Genomic DNA, 21,036 nt, shown 5'->3' with positions numbered 1-21,036 from the left:
AACTGGACCTGCTGAGTTCTCCTTCACTGGCAGGATGAACCCTGATGTTGTCCCAGGAGCTGAATGTGTGATAGCTCTGGAGTTTACCAGTTTACAGACCAGTCCATTCAAATACTACCAGAGAGAGAGACAGAAGAGCGTCCTCAGTGTTGATGAGTCAAACTCATTTATAATATAGAAACACGTGAGAAAAGAAACTGATTATAAGGAAGTAAACAATGTAAAGTTGCTGCTTTTATTCAATGAGAATGGAGAGGGAGATTTTTTTGCTTTTCAAGAGGGAACATGTCCTCGATTGACATCCTCTCAAATCAAGCGATAATAATAGACATGTTAAACACTGTGAGAATGGACGGATCAGTCCTTCATCCTTCCGGCTATAATACCCTGGTCTCTTCACCACTCCTGTGGCAGATTGTTCCCTCACGTTGGGTGATTATACCTGTGCTCTTGCTAAACCTCAGTACATTATCTCAGTGTCATCTAGTGTTTTGTTGACTATGTGTTTTGTGCTCCAGTGTTTTTTCTATGGCTAGACGCCATCTCGTTCCTGTGTTTTTCCCTCTCCACGTGTGCAGATCCTCAGCATCTCTCAGCTCAGCTCGCAGCTTCACCCATCTGCCTGGACTCTCTCCATCGCTCCATCCTGCCTGTCCTCCTCGCTCCCAGCACCGACTTGTTCACCTCAATAAATCACCTTTGAATTCATCTCTATCTCAAGTCTCTGCAGTTTGGGTCCGACTGAAAACCTCAACCCTCACAGATCCAGCAGATCACAGATATTACATGTCTGTGTGTCTGTATATAATAAGAACAATAAACAGACACATTATAGAAACAAAGTGCAGAAACTCTCTCCACTGTAACAATAAGACTGTTGTGATAAAATGACTGTAACAACATGTTTCCATCTTCCATCACTTGAAGAGAGTTAGAAGATGAGAGAAGATACTTTTTTTCTTTTAGATATTTAAAGTGCAAAACACAAACAGTACTAATATTTCAGAAAGCAAGTTTTACTTGTTTGACTTTTATAGAGCTGAACTTTTAGACTGTGCATGTGTGTAACGTGTGGATCTTTAATACTGATGACGTCAGCTCAACATTGTTTTATAATGTAATAAACACACAATGATAATCTTATCTGGACTCACTCAGCCTTCCTGCAGTTCCTCACAGCTGGAATCAGTCTCCGTCGTCCCTCCTTTGATGTTTTGTACTTCTCCAGGTTAAACTCATCCAGAACCTCCTCTGACATCTGCAGCATGTAGGCCAGAGCTGAGCAGTGGATCACAGAGAGTTCCTTCTCTGATCTGTTCTCTGACTTCAGGAACTCTTGGATCTCCTGATGAACTGAGTGGTCGTTCATCTCCATCAGACAGTGGAAGATGTTGATGCTTCTGTCAGGAGAGACTTCTTTCGACTTCTTTCTCTTCTTCAGGTTGTTGATGGCTCTCTGGATCATTACTGGACTGATGCCTCTCTGACCCAGCAGACCTCCTAAGAGTCTCTGGTTGGACTCCAGAGAGAGGCCATGAAGGAAGCGAACAAACAGGTCCAGGTGGCCATTTTTACTTTCAAGGGATTTCATCATTACTCTGTTCAGGAAGACACTCAGTGTTGTTTTAACTTGTGTTTGTTCTAGAAAGGCCTTCAGTACCTCTCTGTTAATGTTGGTGTAACAGTGGAACATGTAGACTGCAGCCAGAAACTCCTGAACGCTCAGATGAACAAAGCAGTAGACTGTTTTCTGGAAGATCACACTCTCTCTTCTGAAGATCTCTGTACAAACTCCTGAGTACACCGAGGCCTCTGTGACATGAAGACCACACCGCTCCAGGTCTTCTTGGTAGAACATGATGTTTCCTGTCTCCAGATGTTCAAACGCCAGCCTCCCCAGCTTCAGAAGAACTTCCCTGTCAGCCTCCGTCAGCTCCTGTGGACTCGTCTCACGTCCCTCATCGTACTTCTGCTTCTTCCTCTTTGTCTGAACCAGCAGGAAGTGTGAGTACATGTCAGTCAGGGTCTTGGGCAGCTCTCCTCTCTGGTCTGTAGTCAACATGTGGTCCAGAACTGTAGCAGTGATCCAGCAGAAGACTGGGATCAGACACATGATGTGGAGGCTCCTGGAGGTCTTGATGTGTGAGATGATTCTGCTGGACAGATCTTCATCACTGAACCTCCTCCTGAAGTACTCCTCCTTCTGGGCGTCAGTGAAGCCTCGTACTTCTGTTACCCTGTCAACACGTGAAGGAGGGATCTGATTGGCTGCCGCAGGTCTGGAAGTTATCCAGACGAGAGCCGAGGGAAGCAGCTTCCCCTTGATGAGGTTTGTCAGCAGCACGCTGACTGATGACTCCTGTGTGACATCAGACACGACCTCATGGTTCTTGAAATCCAGTGAAAGTCTGCTTTCATCCAGGCCGTCAAAGATGAACAGAAGTCTACAGACAGCGAGCTTCTCTGCTGTCACCTTCTGTAATGTTGGATGGAAAACATGGAGCAGCCTGAGAAGACTGTACTGCTCATCTCTGACCAGGTTCAGCTCCCTGAACGAGAGCAGAACCAGCAGACTGACATCTTGGTTTTCGGAGCCCTCGGCCCAGTCCAGAGTGAACTTCTGCACCGAGAAGGTTTTTCCAACTCCAGCGACGCCGTTGGTCAGAACCACTCTGATGCGTCTCTGTTGGTCAGGTGAGGCTTTAAAGATGTCGCAGCACTTGATTGGAGTGTCATGGAGGGTCTCCATCTTGGAAGCTGTCTCCAGCTGTCTCACCTCATGTTGGGTATTAACCTCTTCACTCTGTCCCTCTGTGATGTAGAGCTCAGTGTAGATCCTGTTGAGGAGGGTTCCACTCCCTGTTTCATCACTTCCTGTTTCAGTTCCTTCAGTCACACGTTCACATCTCCTCCTCAGACTGATCTTATGTTCATCTAACACCTCCTGCAGACCAACATCCACTAAAAAAAGGGAGAAAAGTGTGAGACAAAACAAAACACAACGACAATCTGCACATTATTTTCACTTTCATTTAAAAGGACCAAAATAAGAATATATGAAGCAGTAAAGGTGCTGCTGTATGTGCACTGGCCTTCTACAGGAGGGCTGTAACGGGAGAGCATCCCATTTCTTATCTTTCAAACAAACTTGATAGCCTTTAGAAATGGTACTCAGCCACTGAGATGGAGGCATTGGCACTAATGGCTCCAGGACTTGTTGAGCTTTCTGTCAGCTTGTCTGCTGCTCCTGTGGTTGTTTTTACACATTACAATCGTCTCGTTTTATTGGTGCAGTAGTCCAGTTTTTTGGGGGATTTATTTCTGTTAGGTTCAGTTCTAATGTTGGTTTGGCTTCGAGGGCAGAACCAAGATCCTACGGCCCGTTGTGGGTTGTTCTGGCTCCTCTTCCCCTTTGTTGATTTTGGTGGGCCCATTGACCCTCTGTTATTTGTTGTTGTGTTGATTTATGATCACATTTATAATGTTTTTACTGCAACTACTTGACTGTTTTGGTTATTTTAGACCTCTTTTGAAAAGAGCCTCTCTGGTGTTTGTAACGCACGTGTACTGTAAGTTAGCAAACCCAAGTTGTCCCAGACTTCAGCACCTTCTGCTGGAGACCAGTGGCTGCTGGGATCTGATTCAAGTCACTGGTACTTGCCTATCCTGCTGCAAATGGCTCAGACTCATCCTACATTCAAGTCATGGTCAAACCAGCCTGTCCACTATGCTTTTCTACTGCCAGTCAGCTGGCTGCTCCCTCACTACGAGAGGGTCCAGCTACAGCTCAACAAAATCATGACCGTTAGCTGTCCTGGCTCCACGATGGTGGAACGAGCTCCAGACTGAGATCAGGAGAGCAGGAACTGTGCACTTCTTCAGCCTGAACACTTCCTAGAAGGCATTCAGTTTATGTGATGAAGCTGATGTTCCTGCTTGGTTCTTGTGATTTTGGGGTTTGTGTCCACGTGGTTGAATGCACTGACTGTAAGTCTTTAAATAAATATAATGACATGTAGCAGCTGACATGTTTAATTGGTAGAGATGTAGAGTCTTACATTGTACACTGCTGGTCTGACCGGCTGCTCTTGTTCTGGATCTTTTTCCACACTGGGGACAGGAGGAGTCCCCTGATGAAGCAGACTGGTCCCAGTATGAAGTGATGTACTGCCTGCAGAACCAGTGTCCACAGCTGGTAGAGACTGGATCCTTCAGGACGTCCTGACACAAAGCACAGCTGCAGAGCTGCTCCTCCACAGAAACATGACTCCTCTTCCTGTCAACACATTTCTTAGTGACTACAATGATTTGTTGAGTGTTGATGAAAAATATCAAGATTTGTCACAGATGATCACAGAACAGAAAACGTGTTTTACTTTTCTCTTTGAATTCACTCTGTAATGAACATGATTGTTCCTTTAACTTCATTTTTTATCCGTCTTATTAATACAAACTCAACACTTTGTGGAGCTCCTTCACAATAAAAGCCTTCCACTAAAGACAGCTGATCACATCCTTTACTGTTTTACAGTCACTCTGGGCAGCTTAGCTCGGGTTAGTTTCAAATGAAGTTAGTTGTGGTAAACTAGTATTCTCAGACAAGTAACATGTAACAGTAATGTCTCAGGTCAAGGCCATGTTTTATTTTTTGTATGTTGTTCCTTTTATGCTTTCTGTCACTCTCAAATGTCAACTGCTAAATTAAGTTTTAACTGCAATAAAAAAAGAAGTAGTCCAAATCTACATTTGAACCATTTGAATAGTTGTAAATATTGACAGTGACTTTAACATGAGGGAGAAATATAAACATTTTCTCAAAGTTTTAATTGTTAAATGGAAGTTCTCATTTCTTTTGCTACAGAAGTAAAGTAAGATCCACTGTAGTTGGAAACAGTGTCTGCACTAATAGTTGTGCATCATTATTATAAGTCTTGAAGCATTTTGTCTTCAGCCTTAATGCATCATCGTCCAACAGGTCGGTTTAAAGTAAAATCAGTCTCTTACTGTGTGTCTGAGGGTCCAGGTCCATTACTGAAGTTGAAAGGAGGATCTTTGGACCAGTCACTCCTCATAGACAGACAGCTGGGTACTGGAGACTCTGCTCTCTGTCTGTTGAACTGAACTCTGCAACAACATGTTTTTATTTATATCACATGAATCTTTGATAAATCCTCTGATGACAAAATCATTTAGGAAGCTCTAAAAACACAAACTGCTGCTGCTGTTGATAATTAGGAGGTGTAAAGTTTGTATCAGTTCTCTGAGTTTAGATTACAGCTTTTAGGTGACTGACAGCTGTCAGATACTCAGAGGAAGATTGTGACTCATTTCTTTTTTGTGTCACAAGTTTTACTTGTTGACATTTTAATAGATTAACACAAAATAAATATGACCTAAAACATCATCAGATTTTCACACAAGTCCTAAAAGTAGATAAAGAGAACCCAATTAAACAAATGAGACAACATCATTATACTTGGCCATTTATGTATTACATATCTGTGAGTGGCAAAAGTATGTGAACTGTAAAGAACAGAGATATATCAAAGTCTGATCTTCACAACACATGTTTGTGAAAGTGTCATGGCACGAACAAAGGAGATTTCTGAGGACCTCAGAAAAAGAGTTGTTGATGCTCATCAGGCCAGAAAAGGTTACAGCCCATCTCTAAAGAGTTTGGACTCCACCGATCCACAGGCAGACAGATTGTTAACAAATTAAGGAAATTCAAGACCATTGTAACCCTCCCCAGGAGTGGTCGACCAACAAAGATCACTCCAAGAGCAAGGCGTATAATCGTCGGTGAGGTCACAAAGGACCCCAGGGTAACTTCTAAGCAACTAAAGGTCTCTCTCACATTGGCTAATATTAATGTTCATGAGTCCACCGTCAGGAGAACACTGAACAACAATGGTGTGCATGGCAGGGTTGCAAGGAGAAAGCCACTTCTCCCCAAAAAGAATATTGCTGTCCGTCTGCAGTTTGCTAAAGATCACGTGGACGAGCCAGAAGGCTACTAGAAAAATGTTTTGTGGGCAGATGAGACCAAAATAGAACTTTTTGGTTAAAATGAGAAGCGTTATGTTTGGAGACAGGAAAACGCTGCATTCCAGCATAAGAACCTTGTCCCATCTGTGAAACATGGTGATGGTAGTATCATGGTTTGGGCCTGTTCTGCTGCATCTGGGCCAGGACGGCTTGCCATCATTGATGGAACAATGAATTTTGAATTATACCAGCAAATCCTAAAAGATAATGTCAGGACATCTGTCCGTGCACTGAATCTCAAGAGAATGTGGGTCATGCAGCAAGACAACGACCCAAAGCACACAAGCCGTTCTACCAAAGAATGGTTAAAGAAGAATAAAGTTCATGTTTTGAAATGGCCAAGTCAAAGTCCTGACCTTCATCCAATCGAAATGTGGTAGGACCTGAAGCGGGCAGTTCATGTGAGGAAACCCACCAACATCCCAGAGTTGAAACTTGTCTGAACGAATGAATGGGCTAAAATTCGTCCAAGCCGATGTGCAGGACTAATCAACAGTGACCGGAAACGTTTAGTTGCAGTTGTTGCTGCGCAAGGGGGTCACACCAGATACTGAAAGCAAAGGTTCACATACTTTTGCCACTCCCAGATATGTAATATTGGATCATTTTCCTCAATAAATAAATGACCAAGTATAATATTTTTGTCTCATTTGTTTAATTGGGTTCTCTTTATCTACTTTTAGTATTTGGGTGAAAATCTGATGTTGTTTTAGGTCATATTTATGCAGAAATATAGAAAATTCTAAACGGTTCACAAACTTTCAAGCACCACTGTATATTAGTAGTGGTTCTCTTACTGTGTGTCTGAGGGTCCAGGTCCATTACTGAAGTAGAAAGGATGATCTTTGGACCAGTCACTCCTCATAGACAGACAGCTGGGTACTGGAGACTCTGCTCTCTGTCTGTTGAACTGAACTCTGCAAACACCAATATGTTTTAATTAGAGCTGTCAATCGATTAAAACAGTTAACTCACGATTAATCGCAAAATTAATCACACATTTTTTATCTCTTCTAGATGCACCTTAAAGGATATATAACATGGGAGTGGATAAATATGCTTTTGCAAATGTATGTTTATTATTATTGCAACATCCAAAATAATGACAAATACTGTCCAGAACATTCTCCAGAATAACCTCAGAGGTGCTGCATGCCCAGAAAATATGCTGAAAGCACAACATGACAAACTCAAGTCCAACAAGCAACAACTGATGGTCCCACTGACCTGAATGTAACAGTCCTTAGTAATACTAACACAATGTAGTGTCCAACTTTACACTGGTGAAGGTGAACTGAACAATGTTAATGGACCTGCAGGCTGTAGCACACATTTAGCTATCGCTGTGGACAGTTTGTCTCATGTACAGTTGTCCAGGCGTCTCTGTTGCAAACTAAACAGCGTGGTCTCCCTTTGGCGAAGGGGAGGAGGGCTCTCTGCATCAGCTGTGTGCTTGGCCAGCAAGTGTCCCCTGAGACTGGACGTACTCCAGTGGTGACTCAGTTCACATGGACAGTCAATGTTGATCATGTTGTTCTTGTGGAGAGAACCACCTGGCAGGACTTTAAAGCTCAACTTGCCATTCAAAAGACCCTTTTCATCATCCATTTCTGCTCAAGGAGCTTTGTTTCTGCTCACCATCCACAACGTTACTGCTGCATCACTTCCTCATTTCCCAAATTACGGGGCGGGCCGAGGGTCATAACGTGCTCGCGTTAGTCACGCTTACAAAAGTTAACTGCGTTAAGAGGAATTTACGTTGACTCCTTATTATCACGTTGACTTTGACAACCCTAGTTTTATTTATATCACATGAATCTTTGATAAACTCTCTGAAGACAAAGTCATTTAGGAAGCTCTAAATACACAAACTGCTGCTGCTGTTGATAATTAGGAGGTTTAAAGTTTGTATCAGTTCTCTTCAGAGGAAGACGGCACGGATGACTTCTTTGTGTCACAAGTTTTACTCAGCAACTACATTTTAACAGGAATGTTATTAGTTAAACACGAAATAAACGTTGGCAGAAGCAGCTGAACATGAGTCATATATATTAGTAGCAGGTCTCTTACTGTGTGTCTGAAGGTCCAGGTCCATTACTGAAGAAGAAAGGAGGATCTTTGGACTCCAGCCAACTAGGGTGCCACCAGGACAAAATGTTAGCAGTTAACATTTCTGCAAACTACGAATACGTCCAAATTTGCACATGTAATAGCTTGAAGAGCATTTTAATACATAAACACAAAAATTACAAAAGTAACTGAACATGAGTCACATGAATAAGTTAGTAGCAGGTCTCTTACTGTGTGTCTGAGGGTCCAGGTCCATTACTGAAGAGATAAGGAAGATCTTTGGACCGGTCACTCCTCATAGACAGACAGCTGGGTACTGGAGACTCTGCTCTCTGTCTGTTGAACTGAACTCTGCAACAACATGTTTTTATTTATATCACATGAATCTTTGATAGATTCTCTGATGACAGCCAACTAGGGTGCCACCAGGACAAAATGTTAGCAGTTAACATTTCTGCAAACTACGAATACGTCCAAATTTGTACATGTAACAGGCTACATATCAAACTGACATCTTCCAGAACGTGTCATATCACCATGTGATGACATACGATACGATATACTTTACTGTATTCAGGTATTTCAAGCCCAAACATGATGTTTACTAATCCTCACCAGGTTATTTTGTGCCTAAACTTAACCAGAGCATAAGCACAGCGCTGTGAGAAGTCAACACTTGAAGATTGAACCTAAAGAAACTTAAAGTTGCAACATCAACAAACAAAGTTTTAACCTGCCCGTGGTTCTGCAGAAAGATACAGGCCAACATTTATTCTGGCCATCGGGTTGAGGAAGTTTGAAGAGCATTTTAATACATAAACACAAAATCAACAAAAGTAACTGAACATGAGTCACATGAATAAGTTAGTAGCAGGTCTCTTACTGTGTGTCTGAGGGTCCAGGTCCATTACTGAAGTTTAAAGGATGATCTTTGGACCAGTCACTCCTCATAGACAGACAGCTGGGTACTGGAGACTCTGCTCTCTGTCTGTTGAACTGAACTCTGCAACAACATGTTTTTATTTATATCACATGAATCTTTGATAAACTCTCTGAAGACAAAGTCATTTAGGAAGCTCTAAATACACAAACTGCTGCTGCTGTTGATAATTAGGAGGTTTAAAAGTTTGTATCACTTCTCTTAGTTTAGATTACAGCTTTTAGGTGACTGACAGCTGTCAGATACTCAGAGGAAGATGCAACAAAATATTTCTCTTTTTCTCACAAATTTCACATTTCAGTAGGAATTTTAAGATATCAACACAAATCTACACTGGATGAAGCAGCTGAAAATAAGTCATATAAATTAGTAGCAGGTCTCTTACTGTGTGTCTGAGGGTCCAGGTCCATTACTGAAGAATAAAGGATGATCTTTGGACCGGTCACTCCTCATAGACAGACAGCTGGGTACTGGAGACTCTGCTCTCTGTCTGTTGAACTGAACTCTGCAAACACCAATATGTTTTAATTAGAGCTGTCAATCAATTAAAATAGTTAACTTGTGATTAATCGCAAAATTAATCACACATTTTTTATCTCTTCTAGATGCACCTTAAAGGATATATAACATGGGAGTGGATAAATATGCTTTATGCAAATGTATGTTTATTATTATTGCAACATCCAAAATAATGACAAATACTGTCCAGAACATTCTCCAGAATAACCTCAGAGGTGCTGCATGCCCAGAAAATATGCTGAAAGCACAACATGACAAACTCAAGTCCAACAAGCAACAACTGATGGTCCCACTGACCTGAATGTAACAGTCCTTAGTAATACTAACACAATGTAGTGTCCAACTTTACACTGGTGAAGGTGAACTGAACAATGTTAATGGACCTGCAGGCTGTAGCACACATGTAGCTATCGCTGTGGACAGTTTGTCTCATGAGCTGAAAATGAGTCATATATATTAGTAGTGGTTCTCTTACTGTGTGTCTGAGGGTCCAGGTCCATTACTGAAGTTGAAAAGAGGATCTTTGGACCGGTCACTCCTCATAGACAGACAGCTGGGTACTGGAGACTCTGCTCTCTGTCTGTTGAACTGAACTCTGCAACAACATGTTTTTATTTATATCACATGAATCTTTGATAAACTCTCTGAAGACAAAGTCATTTAGGAAGCTCTAAATACACAAACTGCTGCTGCTGTTGATAATTAGGAGGTTTAAAAGCTTGTATCAGTTCTCTTCAGAGAAAGACGGCACGGATGACTTCTTTGTGTCACAAGTTTTACTCAGCAACTACATTTTAACAGAAATTGTATTAGATAAACACAAAATAAACGTTGGCAGAAGCAGCTGAACATGAGTCATATATATTAGTAGTGGTTCTCTTACTGTGTGTCTGAGGGTCCAGGTCCATTACTGAAGTAGAAAGGAGGATCTTTGGACCGGTCACTCCTCATAGACAGACAGCTGGGTACTGGAGACTCTGCTCTGTCCTCCTCTTCCTCCACACCACGTCTCCAGGAGGCCATCTTCTGGACTTCAGTCAGTCTGAGAGGTAAAACAGTTACACTGACGGTGAGCTCAAATCACAAGAATGAGGAAAAGAGTTTGTTCAAGAGTGGGGTTGGGCCGATGAACGCTGCCATCGTCCATCACCGATGGCTGACAGCCTGGACTACTAATCCCTGACCATCGTAACATCGTGATTCAAAAGGTTTCCCCACCAGAGAGCACGATTAAGAGGCGTGTCCCCTCAGAGTTGCCGTAGGACAACAGTTGTTGTTGTTTGTGGGGAGAGGATGAGAAAAGAAGTATGTTGCTGCTCAGTGCACTAACATCACGTCTCCATGTCCCGTTTATTGTTTTCTTATTAAACCAGCTCAGTCAGACGAACCCAAGACACGAACACAGGACGCTTTTAAAGCTGGCACAGGGATGTATGTCGCTGGTAACGGGAGATAGTTACCTCGTCTTTTTAAAGGACAAATGCACACTGGATGATTGGCGTAGACATCGGGGGTTTTCTCATGATCTTAGGATAGTGTGTAAATGTATTGACCACACCTGAAGTAGTTTACTGCTGTCAATGTACAGACGCAGGTTCAGATATCTGCCAGGAGGTGGCACTGTCCACATTTGATGCCTTGTATTATTTCAGGGCATTAAAAGACACTAAACACCAGCTGTCAACATGTTTCACAGTCTGAATTATTGTTTAAAGGCACCTGAGTATTTTAGGCTAACTGCTACTTGACAGGGCTGAAAAACACAACATACATTAGAGGGTGTAGTCATTTTTTACTTTTCAAAATACTCTCCATGACTCATAAAACAGAAAAGTCAAAGTAAACAACAACAAATAAAGTTTCATAAATAAAAAACATTAATAAAATACATATATGATATGATTCAAATCGTATGTCTTAAGATGTAAGGTGATTAATATTGGGGGTTGTGCAGAGGAGGAATGACGGATGAGCTGTAGACACCAACCAGCAAACAATATAATGTCTCAGTAAAAGTGACGTCTAGACTCGAACACGGCTACATTTGGGCTGTCACTGCACATTTAGTACAGGTCTGTTTGAGGATGTTGATTAAATGTTACACATTCAGACCAGAATTTGCAATAATGGCTTTCAAATGAGATCAATAAGATCTTATTTGCACAGTTTAAAGGATAAAAGGAAACTTTATGGCACAAAAAGAAAGATGCATAAAGAAACTCACTTCCGGTGCGCCTCGTACCACAAACCTTCGCTTGTTGCCTTTTTCTCTACAAGTACGGTGTCCGAGTGTCGCAGTTTACATTTTTTGCGCATGCGCTTTACAGCAGTAAGTATAAAACTACTCGCGTTACTGTGCCCGGGAAAGGTCTTGTTGGCTGCACACAGCCACTCATTGAGGAGTACTCCTGGCCACTAGGGAGTAGTATCTTATTAGTGATACACTGGCTCAGTTAGTAGTCGGCCATTTTGTGAGTATCTGTTTTATTATGTTCCTGCTATGGTGGTTGGAGGTTCATCTCTGTTCATATTCCTGTAAGTCTTAGTACTTTATTTTCACTACTATTACCTCTGCTACACAGTATCATATATCTGTTTTAGCTTATGATGTTATTCTGTGTATTGCTGCAGGGCTCCTTCATCGTTGTCATTAAATAATTGACCTGACATCGAGGAGTGTGTTTCTTCACTCATCAATAAACAAATGATCAGAGCGAGTCACCACATTTAATTGTGTTTTGTCACACATTCATGTTGTAACCGCATCTTCAATCAACGCTGAAATCACAGCTGGTGGTCACTGGCTCAAGTTTCTGCTATCGATTAGTCAGACTGGCTACGGTGGCTAGGCTAACGTTAGCCATGTTAGCTAAGGCTAGCTCTGTTGTTAACTTTGAGTAGTTTACAGGCAGAAATGTAGCCATATTACTTGACTATCGTGTCACAAGCACCCCACGTGTCCTTCCTGTCTACACGCACACATCCCAACAACACAACATACAACAAACACTCACACACTCCCTTATTTATCCACCAGGGGGCGGTACTCATCCGACAGTTTCCTCTGCAGGCTGAGGCCGCTGGAGATTAGTGGTGTGCGATGCTGCAAGATTTGGTATCGATCCGATACCAAGTAAATTCAGGGCCAGTATCGCAGATACCGATGCTTTTTAATAATTAAGGTGGATGCATCATCAAATTGCTAAATCTGAATGAATTTTCATGACTTTTAAGTGTTTTTGTGATTTTTCCTTTGGATTATTAATTAGTTAAAACCCAGGACAGAATGTGGGTAAAGTTTAGAGGTAAATAGAAAATACTTTATTATCATAATAAAAGTTTTTGTTCAGAAACAACTGAACAGTAACAAAACATACCCATACATTGTCATGTCTGGATTTGTTTCTTAAATAAACAAAGTACACAAACTTATCACTCGAGAACAAATTAAAACAAATTATTTCATAGTGTTCAGAAACTACAACACAATAATTGAATAATATTTCTCCCTTCATTGCAGTTCTTTTCTGGATTGTTTTCTTAAATAAACAAAGTGTACACAATTATCACTCCACAACAAATGTTATAAAACATTAAAACAAATTATTATTTTTTTTGGTTTTCTTTTGCATGATTTTTCATAAATTTGTTGTGTTACCACTGTATCTTACAGCCTTTTTACAAATGATACAGCCTGCCGTTGTTGTTCGGCCTGAAAATACAAAATACAGCCACACAACTCCTCCTCCTCTCTGACATCATTCTGCTCCGTCCAGTCCCGGCGGCATGGGCGGGCATTGGCGCTCCGTGCCCGCCCACAGAGTCAGCCGTGCCCGCCCTGGGCTGGAAGCTGTTTATTTTATTTGGGTTTTGTTTATTACCTCGGAGTGGCCAACACTCTATTATTCCTATCTCGGTTTGTCGATCATACAATTCAACCAACGAAGGAAGGAAACGTGCTGGCCAATTACAGGTGATGGGGGGGCGGGTCACTGAGTCATATTCATGAGAGGGTAACGCTGTTAGTACTTGACGTTCATGGTCGCAGTTGCTCATAGAGTCGCTAGTTAGCTGTGGCGTTCGCATGGATTAAAGTTGTCCGTCGCTGCGACGGACTTCCGTCAAACAAACTTAACAGAGGCGACTTGTGAGATCATTGTAGATCGGAGGAAAACTGTTGGCTGATGTTTATTGACAGATTGTCACACTCTACAGCCAATGGTATCGTTAACAGTGTGCTCGCCTGACCAATGACAGTGCAGTGACCCACACAGGGCGGGATCTCAACACGGAGCTGCGCTAAAGTTTAGCTGCTCAGCTAGCAAGGACTCGTCGCACTGCTACGTTATCAGCTGAGTTTAGTCAGCACGTGAGAACTCGTCTGACAGGGAGAGTCTCCTGTTGTGTGCTACATGTGTGAAATAACAACTCTAGTCTGGACTTTGTCTGCAGTGTATCTGTGTAAACGGCTTCATTCAGCGTCTCTCCCTCCCCTCTGGCACCGTGAGTTACCATGGTTACAGCCCTGAAACTTTATACTGATGATCAATAATAAGTTTTTGGTTAGTTTGACTGTACAGAGTCATGAATGTTGCCTGATTGTAGCTCAATGCTGAAATCTTGTATTATAACATATAGAACAAAGCCTCAGAGCTTCTTTGATTACTAACAGTCTGTTAGTGATGACAGAAAGTGATAACTCGCCATCAGACTGACAAGGCTGCAAAAGTTGCTGCTTGTATGATGTATTTTTCTGTTAAACGATAAGAGGCTCACTTTAAACAATATTACTAATAATAATTAATGATAATGATGATGAGAAGAAGTAGAAAAATAGCGTACTGAAAAGTTATGTAGATGGTTGATTATTTGAAAGAGTAAAACTTGAGAGAAGCTTGGCAAAAAAAGGCACAGATTGATTTCATAGATTGAAAATTACATTGAAAAGACAAAGAAAAATTTAAGTGTGAATAGAACAGCTGTTCAGATCATCCTCCTGTAAAACACTTGGTCAAATATTTAAAATTGATGTCTGCATTACAGAACATGGTGTGGGGTGAGGCTGTAAATCTTATCTTATTTTTTTAGCACGTGTCAAGTAAAATGCCCTGTAACATGTTTCACAAATTACAAAGTGGAATATGACTTGGCTACAGCTCGAAAAAACATTTCAGTCAAAAGATTTTTTTTTATTTTTTTTTAATCCATGCGTTGCGCATGGACACAGCACGACACTATTTTGTTTGTTTGTTTTTTAGATTTTGGGATGAACTGCCCCTTTTTAGTAAGAGGAAAATTATTTCTCCGCACTGTAGGAGTGGTCACAGAGCCATTGTTCAGCCTGAAGCAAATAAAATGTAGTTTGAAAAAGTTTGCCCCCCTGAAAAAATGTAATGCCCCCCTTAAATTGTTTTCTGCAGCCGGGTCTGGCTCCGTCTCTGTGCTGCCTGTGTGTGTGTGTGTGCTGCTGGCTGAGCCTGCTTGCCTGCTTGTTTACCTGAGTCACGTGACGGTACAACGTCAAAGAGGAGGAGGGGCAGAGTGTACCTGTGTGCTCCGTGCTGCGACACAACAGCAGCAGCACTTACACAGACAGACGCCTCTTTGATGAAACTGCAGCAGTGAATACAGGAGAGAGACTGAAACTAAAGTATCAATCTCATTACACTGGTATTAATCAATATCAATATCAACGTTGGTATCAATATTATCGATATTTGGATCGATCCGCCCACCACTAATCGTCACATATGCCAACTAAACAGACACAAACTCGACCCTGTTCAAGAGTAACACAACACTGAGAGAATCAGGAAGTGAGACACAATCTGTCTCTGAGTCGACTTCATCAAACTGTTGACTTTACTCCAACATGTCTGTCCTCTACAGTCCTCGGGGAGACAAAGACTTGGAGACTTTGACAGTAAAATAACACAAATGTTGGATTAACACTCACCCTGACACAGCGTTCAGTTTCCTGCTCCATCTGCTGTCGACTCAAAATGGAGTCTGAGCTCAGTTTAGTTTCACTTTGAGAGTTCCCTCCCTGTTCTCATGTATCTGGATCACAGAGTCACTGTGTCTCCTCCCCTCAGCATTTACAGTAGACCATGTGTTGCTCTCTGCTGTGTGTGTGTGTGTGTGTGTTGTTAAATAAACATGATCACTCTTAACTCCGTCACCCAGTATAGTTCAGGTGAAGGTCATTTTACAGCTTATCTACAACACATGAAACTGAGTTCTCTCCTATTATAATGAGATGGCAGCTTAAGTTTAATAAGACATTAAAAAATATCTAAAACTGTGACACGAACACCAAACCAGGAGAGAATGTGTAGTTTCTTTGTGTTTTTAGGTGGATTGATTCAACAGTTTTTATTATAGGTGTATCTGAATTCATTATATTTCCTGGTGAAAGAAAATGACTCCTGTACTAAGTTTAAACACATCTGTGATCTAAGTTTAGACTGGAAGAAGATCAGATGGGCTGTGAACGCCTCACTCACCTCCTCTGTTAGAAGTCCACAGAAAGGTCAGGACCACCAGGTACACAGGACACCTGACCACAGACATCCTCTTCTTAAATGGTCTCCGTCATTCTGTAGTTCATTGGTAAGAAAATCACTTTACAGTTTACAGCGGGAGTTTCACATCAAGGTCGAGGCCGCCCAGCTGGTCTGGTGGTTTAAAGTTTCACTCATCCAGTAAGAGTCAGTAAGAGTGTGACAGTCCAAAAGTTCGTCCTGAACCGTCTTTGAGGTGCCTTTTAAAGACAGTGCCGGGGTTGTCGGAGGATGCTGTCTCATCGTGGCCTCGCAATGCCAGCTCACAAGCTCCACTGAATTTCACACAATCAATGATCTTCGATAAAACATGTCTGTTCATGTCCACCTCTGCATTGTGTTTTCTCACCGCAATCCTGTGTCCTTCATCCAGCTAGCAGCTATGCTAGTCCTGCCTAGCATGGCTAGCTTGACAGCGCTGTTCATGTGTACCTTCGCTTCGAGCATTCATGTTTTTTAATCCGCTCTGATAAAAGTTTTAGGTCTCTAACTCCTGTTACAGTCCATGTAGTATCTGTCCCCGGCATTTTAAAGAGTAAACACGGGAAGCAGAATACTGCATTAGCAACACTACATCCAGTTAGCCAAGCCTTCCTGTCATACAGCTCAGAGAGAAGCTCCTCTGGTACACTTTACCTTTCTCATGTGTCTGCTGTGTTAAACTCAGACCGGGCTTCTCAGGTCCAAGTTCTCTAACACGAAGTTTCCCCCTGAAGTTCTGCTTTCCAAAGGGTTCAGCAGAGACTTTACACAGTCTGTGGGCAGCTGAAGCCCTGTGTGCTCTTGTTGTCTACTTGACGCCGCCATCTCGATTTCAGACGTTTGTTTCTGGTTGCTAGGATACTTTAACGGCAGCGCCCCGAGCTTATCAAATGTGACGACGCTAATTGGCTAAATCACCGTTGCTATGTGTGTTTTTGTCTCAGCAACAGTCTGCCATTGGCTGAGCTGCTGCAGTGCTGGGGCGACTGTTATTTATTTATTTTAAATGATTATTTTGGAAAAGAATAAAATAATTAAAAATCACTTTCCATCAGGGAGGTCGCCACATTATTTTATTTCTTTATTTTTATTTTCCCCCCTAAAAGATTTCAGTTTGTTTTTCAATTGAGTTGTACAGGTTATAGGTCACATTAAAGGTGGAAAAAGCTGATAAATTATTTATCGTGGTCTAATTTTTTTACATCACAAAAACCTGGCATTTAACAGGGAGTGTAGACTTTTTATATCCACTGTGTGTGTGTATATGTAGCCTATGAATGATATGGGAAAGCTAAGGTATGGAGTATTAACAGTAATACACTTTAACACTGATGTAAACTTTAACAAACATAAACTGTGACACAATAAACCAAAGGCTTACGACTACCCTATTACTTATAAAGGGGATGGAAAACTAACAGCATTTTAACTGACACACAAGCAGGAAAACACAGCCAACAGGTTAAAATAACACCTGAACAGGTGACGTTAACTTTCCAAATGTCCCTGATGAGTTTAAGGTGGAGTAACATTAACTTACATCGACTCAGCTATTTACTGATTATTAAACAAAGCTACTATCGTCCGAAGTCAGCGAGCACGTCAACATCTGCTCCAACAAGGTCACTACGATCATTAAACTATTAGTTTCATTCACTGCGTCACACTGACGTCACTGTGCCTCTTTCTTTCTCGCGTGTTTCTTCCTCTTCTTTCCTTCTTTTCCTTCCCTGGGCGCCGGATGGTTTCAGTCTTTTGGACCTTGTGGTTCCGCTACAGTATCAATAAATGTCTCTCTTGGACAAACAGCTGACACCCTGCTCGCATGTACGTGTCAGAGTCAGCGTTTATTTTAAATGAAAGGAGTCAAATAAAAGGAGAAAAGAGATTATTACGTCACATTTTTACTTTACTTTGCTTCTTACTTCATGCACACAATAACTTAATACCTTCCTATAACTTGCACCAGTAAGTTCTCATCCTGCAAAACCTTTTGAAGAAGATTTCTGCAAATGAAAAAGGGGAAACAATCTTTTCTTTTTAGAAAAATTAATAGATAAACCCTGATAAACCCTTTTTTTTTCCACTTGAGTATGGTTTATTGAGAATACAGACATCATTTACACTCAAGAAAGCTCTGAAAAGCAAACTTGAAGGTAGAAAAGTTATTTCCTGAGTTTGTGTGTGACGTATTTATCACGTGATGACAAACAGATGTGGGAGTAATCTGTACAGAGACTCTGAAGCAGCCACGTTAGCATGCTAACTTCAGTAGATATCTCCACAACACTACACACAGACATCTTAACACCAAACCTGTTATTCCTTTACATTTTGTTGATGATAAATTCATGTTTTCAACCCAAATTCTTCCACATTGCACCTTTAAATCTATGAGAATAAAAACCCCGGACATGTGTGGTGACCCAGCAGGTGTCCAGAGCCCCTTTCACACCTGCAGAGGAGCTGTATGTGTGAACACACGTCTGTATTATTGATCCCTGGACTTCACCCTGACAGCTCCCTCAGCCTAACGTCTGCATGAGCCTCACGTGTGAACAGAGCAGATCATTTTCTGGAGAGAAAATCAGCCGTGACACAAACTGGGACACCAGGATATGTGAACATGGCCTTTAAACTACTCGGTTCTACAGAACATCTACCTGTTGGGCTTGTGGTTCTGTCCACTTGGCTAGCTGCTTGGTCCTCTTCTCTGCATGTGGTGTTGCTGTCACATAAAAACAGTCATGATGGAGCATCTGTGGCCTTCTACCCAGACGCCGCTCCTCGCCCCAACCATACAGGAGTATTTCCAACATGTGTGAGCGCCTCAGATTTGGACAATCTGCTGTTGTGTGCTGCATGTGTGAAGAAGCAAATGTGGACATGATCCTGATCTGGTTCTCTGGATATGGTCCGGATTTCATGTGTGAAAGGGACGACGCAGAGACGAGACAGTACTCTGGTGTTCTGGTTCTTCTATCCATCCAAGATTCATTCATCTTCTCATTTTATTACAGGATGGTGAAACAAGATTACGTTTGTAGCGCTCACAAGAACAGAACATGTTTAGATGGACTCATGAACAATAAGTAATAAAGATAAATGATGGTTTTATCTTGGAGTGTTGAGGATGAGTTCAGGTGTCAGGTGGAAATTTGGTCCCAAGAGGAGGTTTTTTTTCGAACACTACTGATGAACTGCTGCTGTGACGATGGTTTAACACACTGTGTTTCTTTTAAGACTCTATCATGTGGCTTTGTCTGTCGTTGTTATGGCACGTATGTTATATATTTTATGTACAGTAGGCCTCTGAATGTCCAGACAGCTCCACGTAATGACTTTATAAACTGTATAGATGTTTTCTGAACATCTCACTGCCATTTGGTTGTAAAGCTTTATTTTTTTATATGTTTTTTTTTGTCCTGTTTGAAAATAAACCGGAAAAAGCATTTGAGTTGAGCTGAGTCCCGCTCTGCAAACACTCCACAAGCTTGTGGTGTGAACGCGACACAGTCCTGGATCAGACAGATGGTTTCACTGACCTCTTCTGGAGGAGTTTCATGCCTGCAGCCTCTTCCAGCAGGGATTTCACCTCCACATGACTGCAGCCAGGTGACAAGTTCAGCCACCGGAGGTCAAACAGGTTCACACGTCTGACACACACAGTCGATTCACAAAACACCACTGATGCTTCAATTAATGCACACACTCTCTTTGTAATTGAGATATAATATAGTAATATAATAATAATAATAATAATAATAATAATAATAATATATAAAACATATTTACATATTTAAAAACATATTACATAATTCGGATACAAAAAAGGTAACTGTATTCAAGTAAAGTTACAGAAATAAAAGATGTAACTAGATTACAGATGCATTCACTAACAAGATTAGTTTCAAAATAAAGACTGATATACTCGTCTGTAACTATGTTTTCTATAAGAATATACACTCGTTATTAACATTAAATAAAAGTCATCTTGTTGATATTTCTGTTCTCTAGTCTTTATTAGCATAAGTCAAGGAAAGTAATCAAGTTACATTACTTTAATATTGTGATACCTGGATTACGTCCTGAGTACATTTTAACAGGTAATTAGTGACACTGTTGGAAAACATGTTTAAAGTAACATCTCAGCCCTGCTGACATTTATTATTGGACTCCATGTTTAGTTTTGTGTTTGTTCAAAAGGTCCCTCAGACAGAACCAACGATGTCATCAGTCAGCTGGAGTTAAAACAGGAGCTGCAGTTTCACACATTAACTGTGTCATATAAAATTACCTCATTGTGAGAGAGTAACTCGTCAACTTTTACATGGTCTGTTTCACACAGTTACTGTAAAACATCACAGAGGATTTTTTTTTTAAAGTGAAAATTCTGAGAAAATGAATGAATGAATTGATTACATTGATCAACACAAGTGGAGCCATCAAAATATTGTTTAATACATTTTTTGCTCATTACAGAAGAATAAACATTTGACTTTAAATTTCATAATAATATAAAGAGATTCATATGAAATAAAAATCTGAACATACAGAATAAAGAACGTGTACAGAAATAATCTCGCACTGATGAATATGATACTGCAGACTTCTGCATTCTGACATCAACCTCCATTTTACAGCATAATGTGAAAATGAACAGGCGTTCTCCATCATTCAACAACCAGTAAGTGTATAAACACAGACTGACTGAATGAGGAACAGAAAGACAGGACGTGATGCAGACTCACGTCCAGGTTCCAGGTGGAGGAGGTGTCTGAGTGTGGAGCAGAAGGAGTGGAGGAGGGTCAGTGTGTCTGCAGAGACTGTGTAGAAGGACAGAGCAGCAGCAGAGCAGTCCAGATACACTGATGATACTCTGTCACATCCACAGGAACACAGGGACGATGCTGG

At 41.3% G+C, this 21,036-nt stretch overlaps 2 protein-coding genes across 3 annotated transcripts in view; both read right to left on the bottom strand.

Annotated features, from left to right (window-relative positions):
- LOC311249883 (NACHT, LRR and PYD domains-containing protein 3-like) overlaps positions 1–21,036 on the bottom strand; it is a 140,720-nt gene that overhangs the window by 6,867 nt on the left and 112,817 nt on the right. The gene's annotated exons all lie outside the window — the stretch shown is intronic.
- LOC311249887 (NLR family CARD domain-containing protein 3-like) lies at positions 580–9,557 on the bottom strand. Its single transcript, XM_084341264.1, has 9 exons — positions 9,444–9,557; positions 9,002–9,121; positions 8,350–8,469; positions 8,119–8,181; positions 6,846–6,965; positions 5,005–5,124; positions 4,059–4,276; positions 1,155–2,961; positions 580–798 (listed from the first exon to the last, which is right to left on the bottom strand). The coding sequence occupies exons 1-9, from the start codon at positions 9,509–9,511 to the stop codon at positions 783–785; spliced, it is 2,652 nt and encodes an 883-aa protein (XP_084197390.1). The 5' UTR covers positions 9,512–9,557; the 3' UTR covers positions 580–782.

This window comes from Pagrus pagrus (assembly GCF_965226575.1).
Source record: "Pagrus pagrus genome assembly, chromosome: 20".
NCBI lineage: Eukaryota > Metazoa > Chordata > Actinopteri > Spariformes > Sparidae > Pagrus > Pagrus pagrus.
This window is presented reverse-complemented; position numbering and strand designations above follow the sequence as displayed.

Excerpts from the sequence above, each read along its gene's own strand:
- LOC311249887 (XM_084341264.1), bottom strand. The coding sequence starts at position 9,511 with ATGAGGAGTGACCGGTCCAAAGATCATCCTTTATTCTTCAGTAATGGA. Across the intron at positions 9,122-9,443 it reads CCTGGACCCTCAGACACACA|AGTTCAGTTCAACAGACAGA; the intron begins GTAAGAGACCTG and ends ATGTTGTTGCAG. Across the intron at positions 6,966-8,118 it reads CCTGGACCTTCAGACACACA|AGTTCAGTTCAACAGACAGA; the intron begins GTAAGAGACCTG and ends TGGTGTTTGCAG.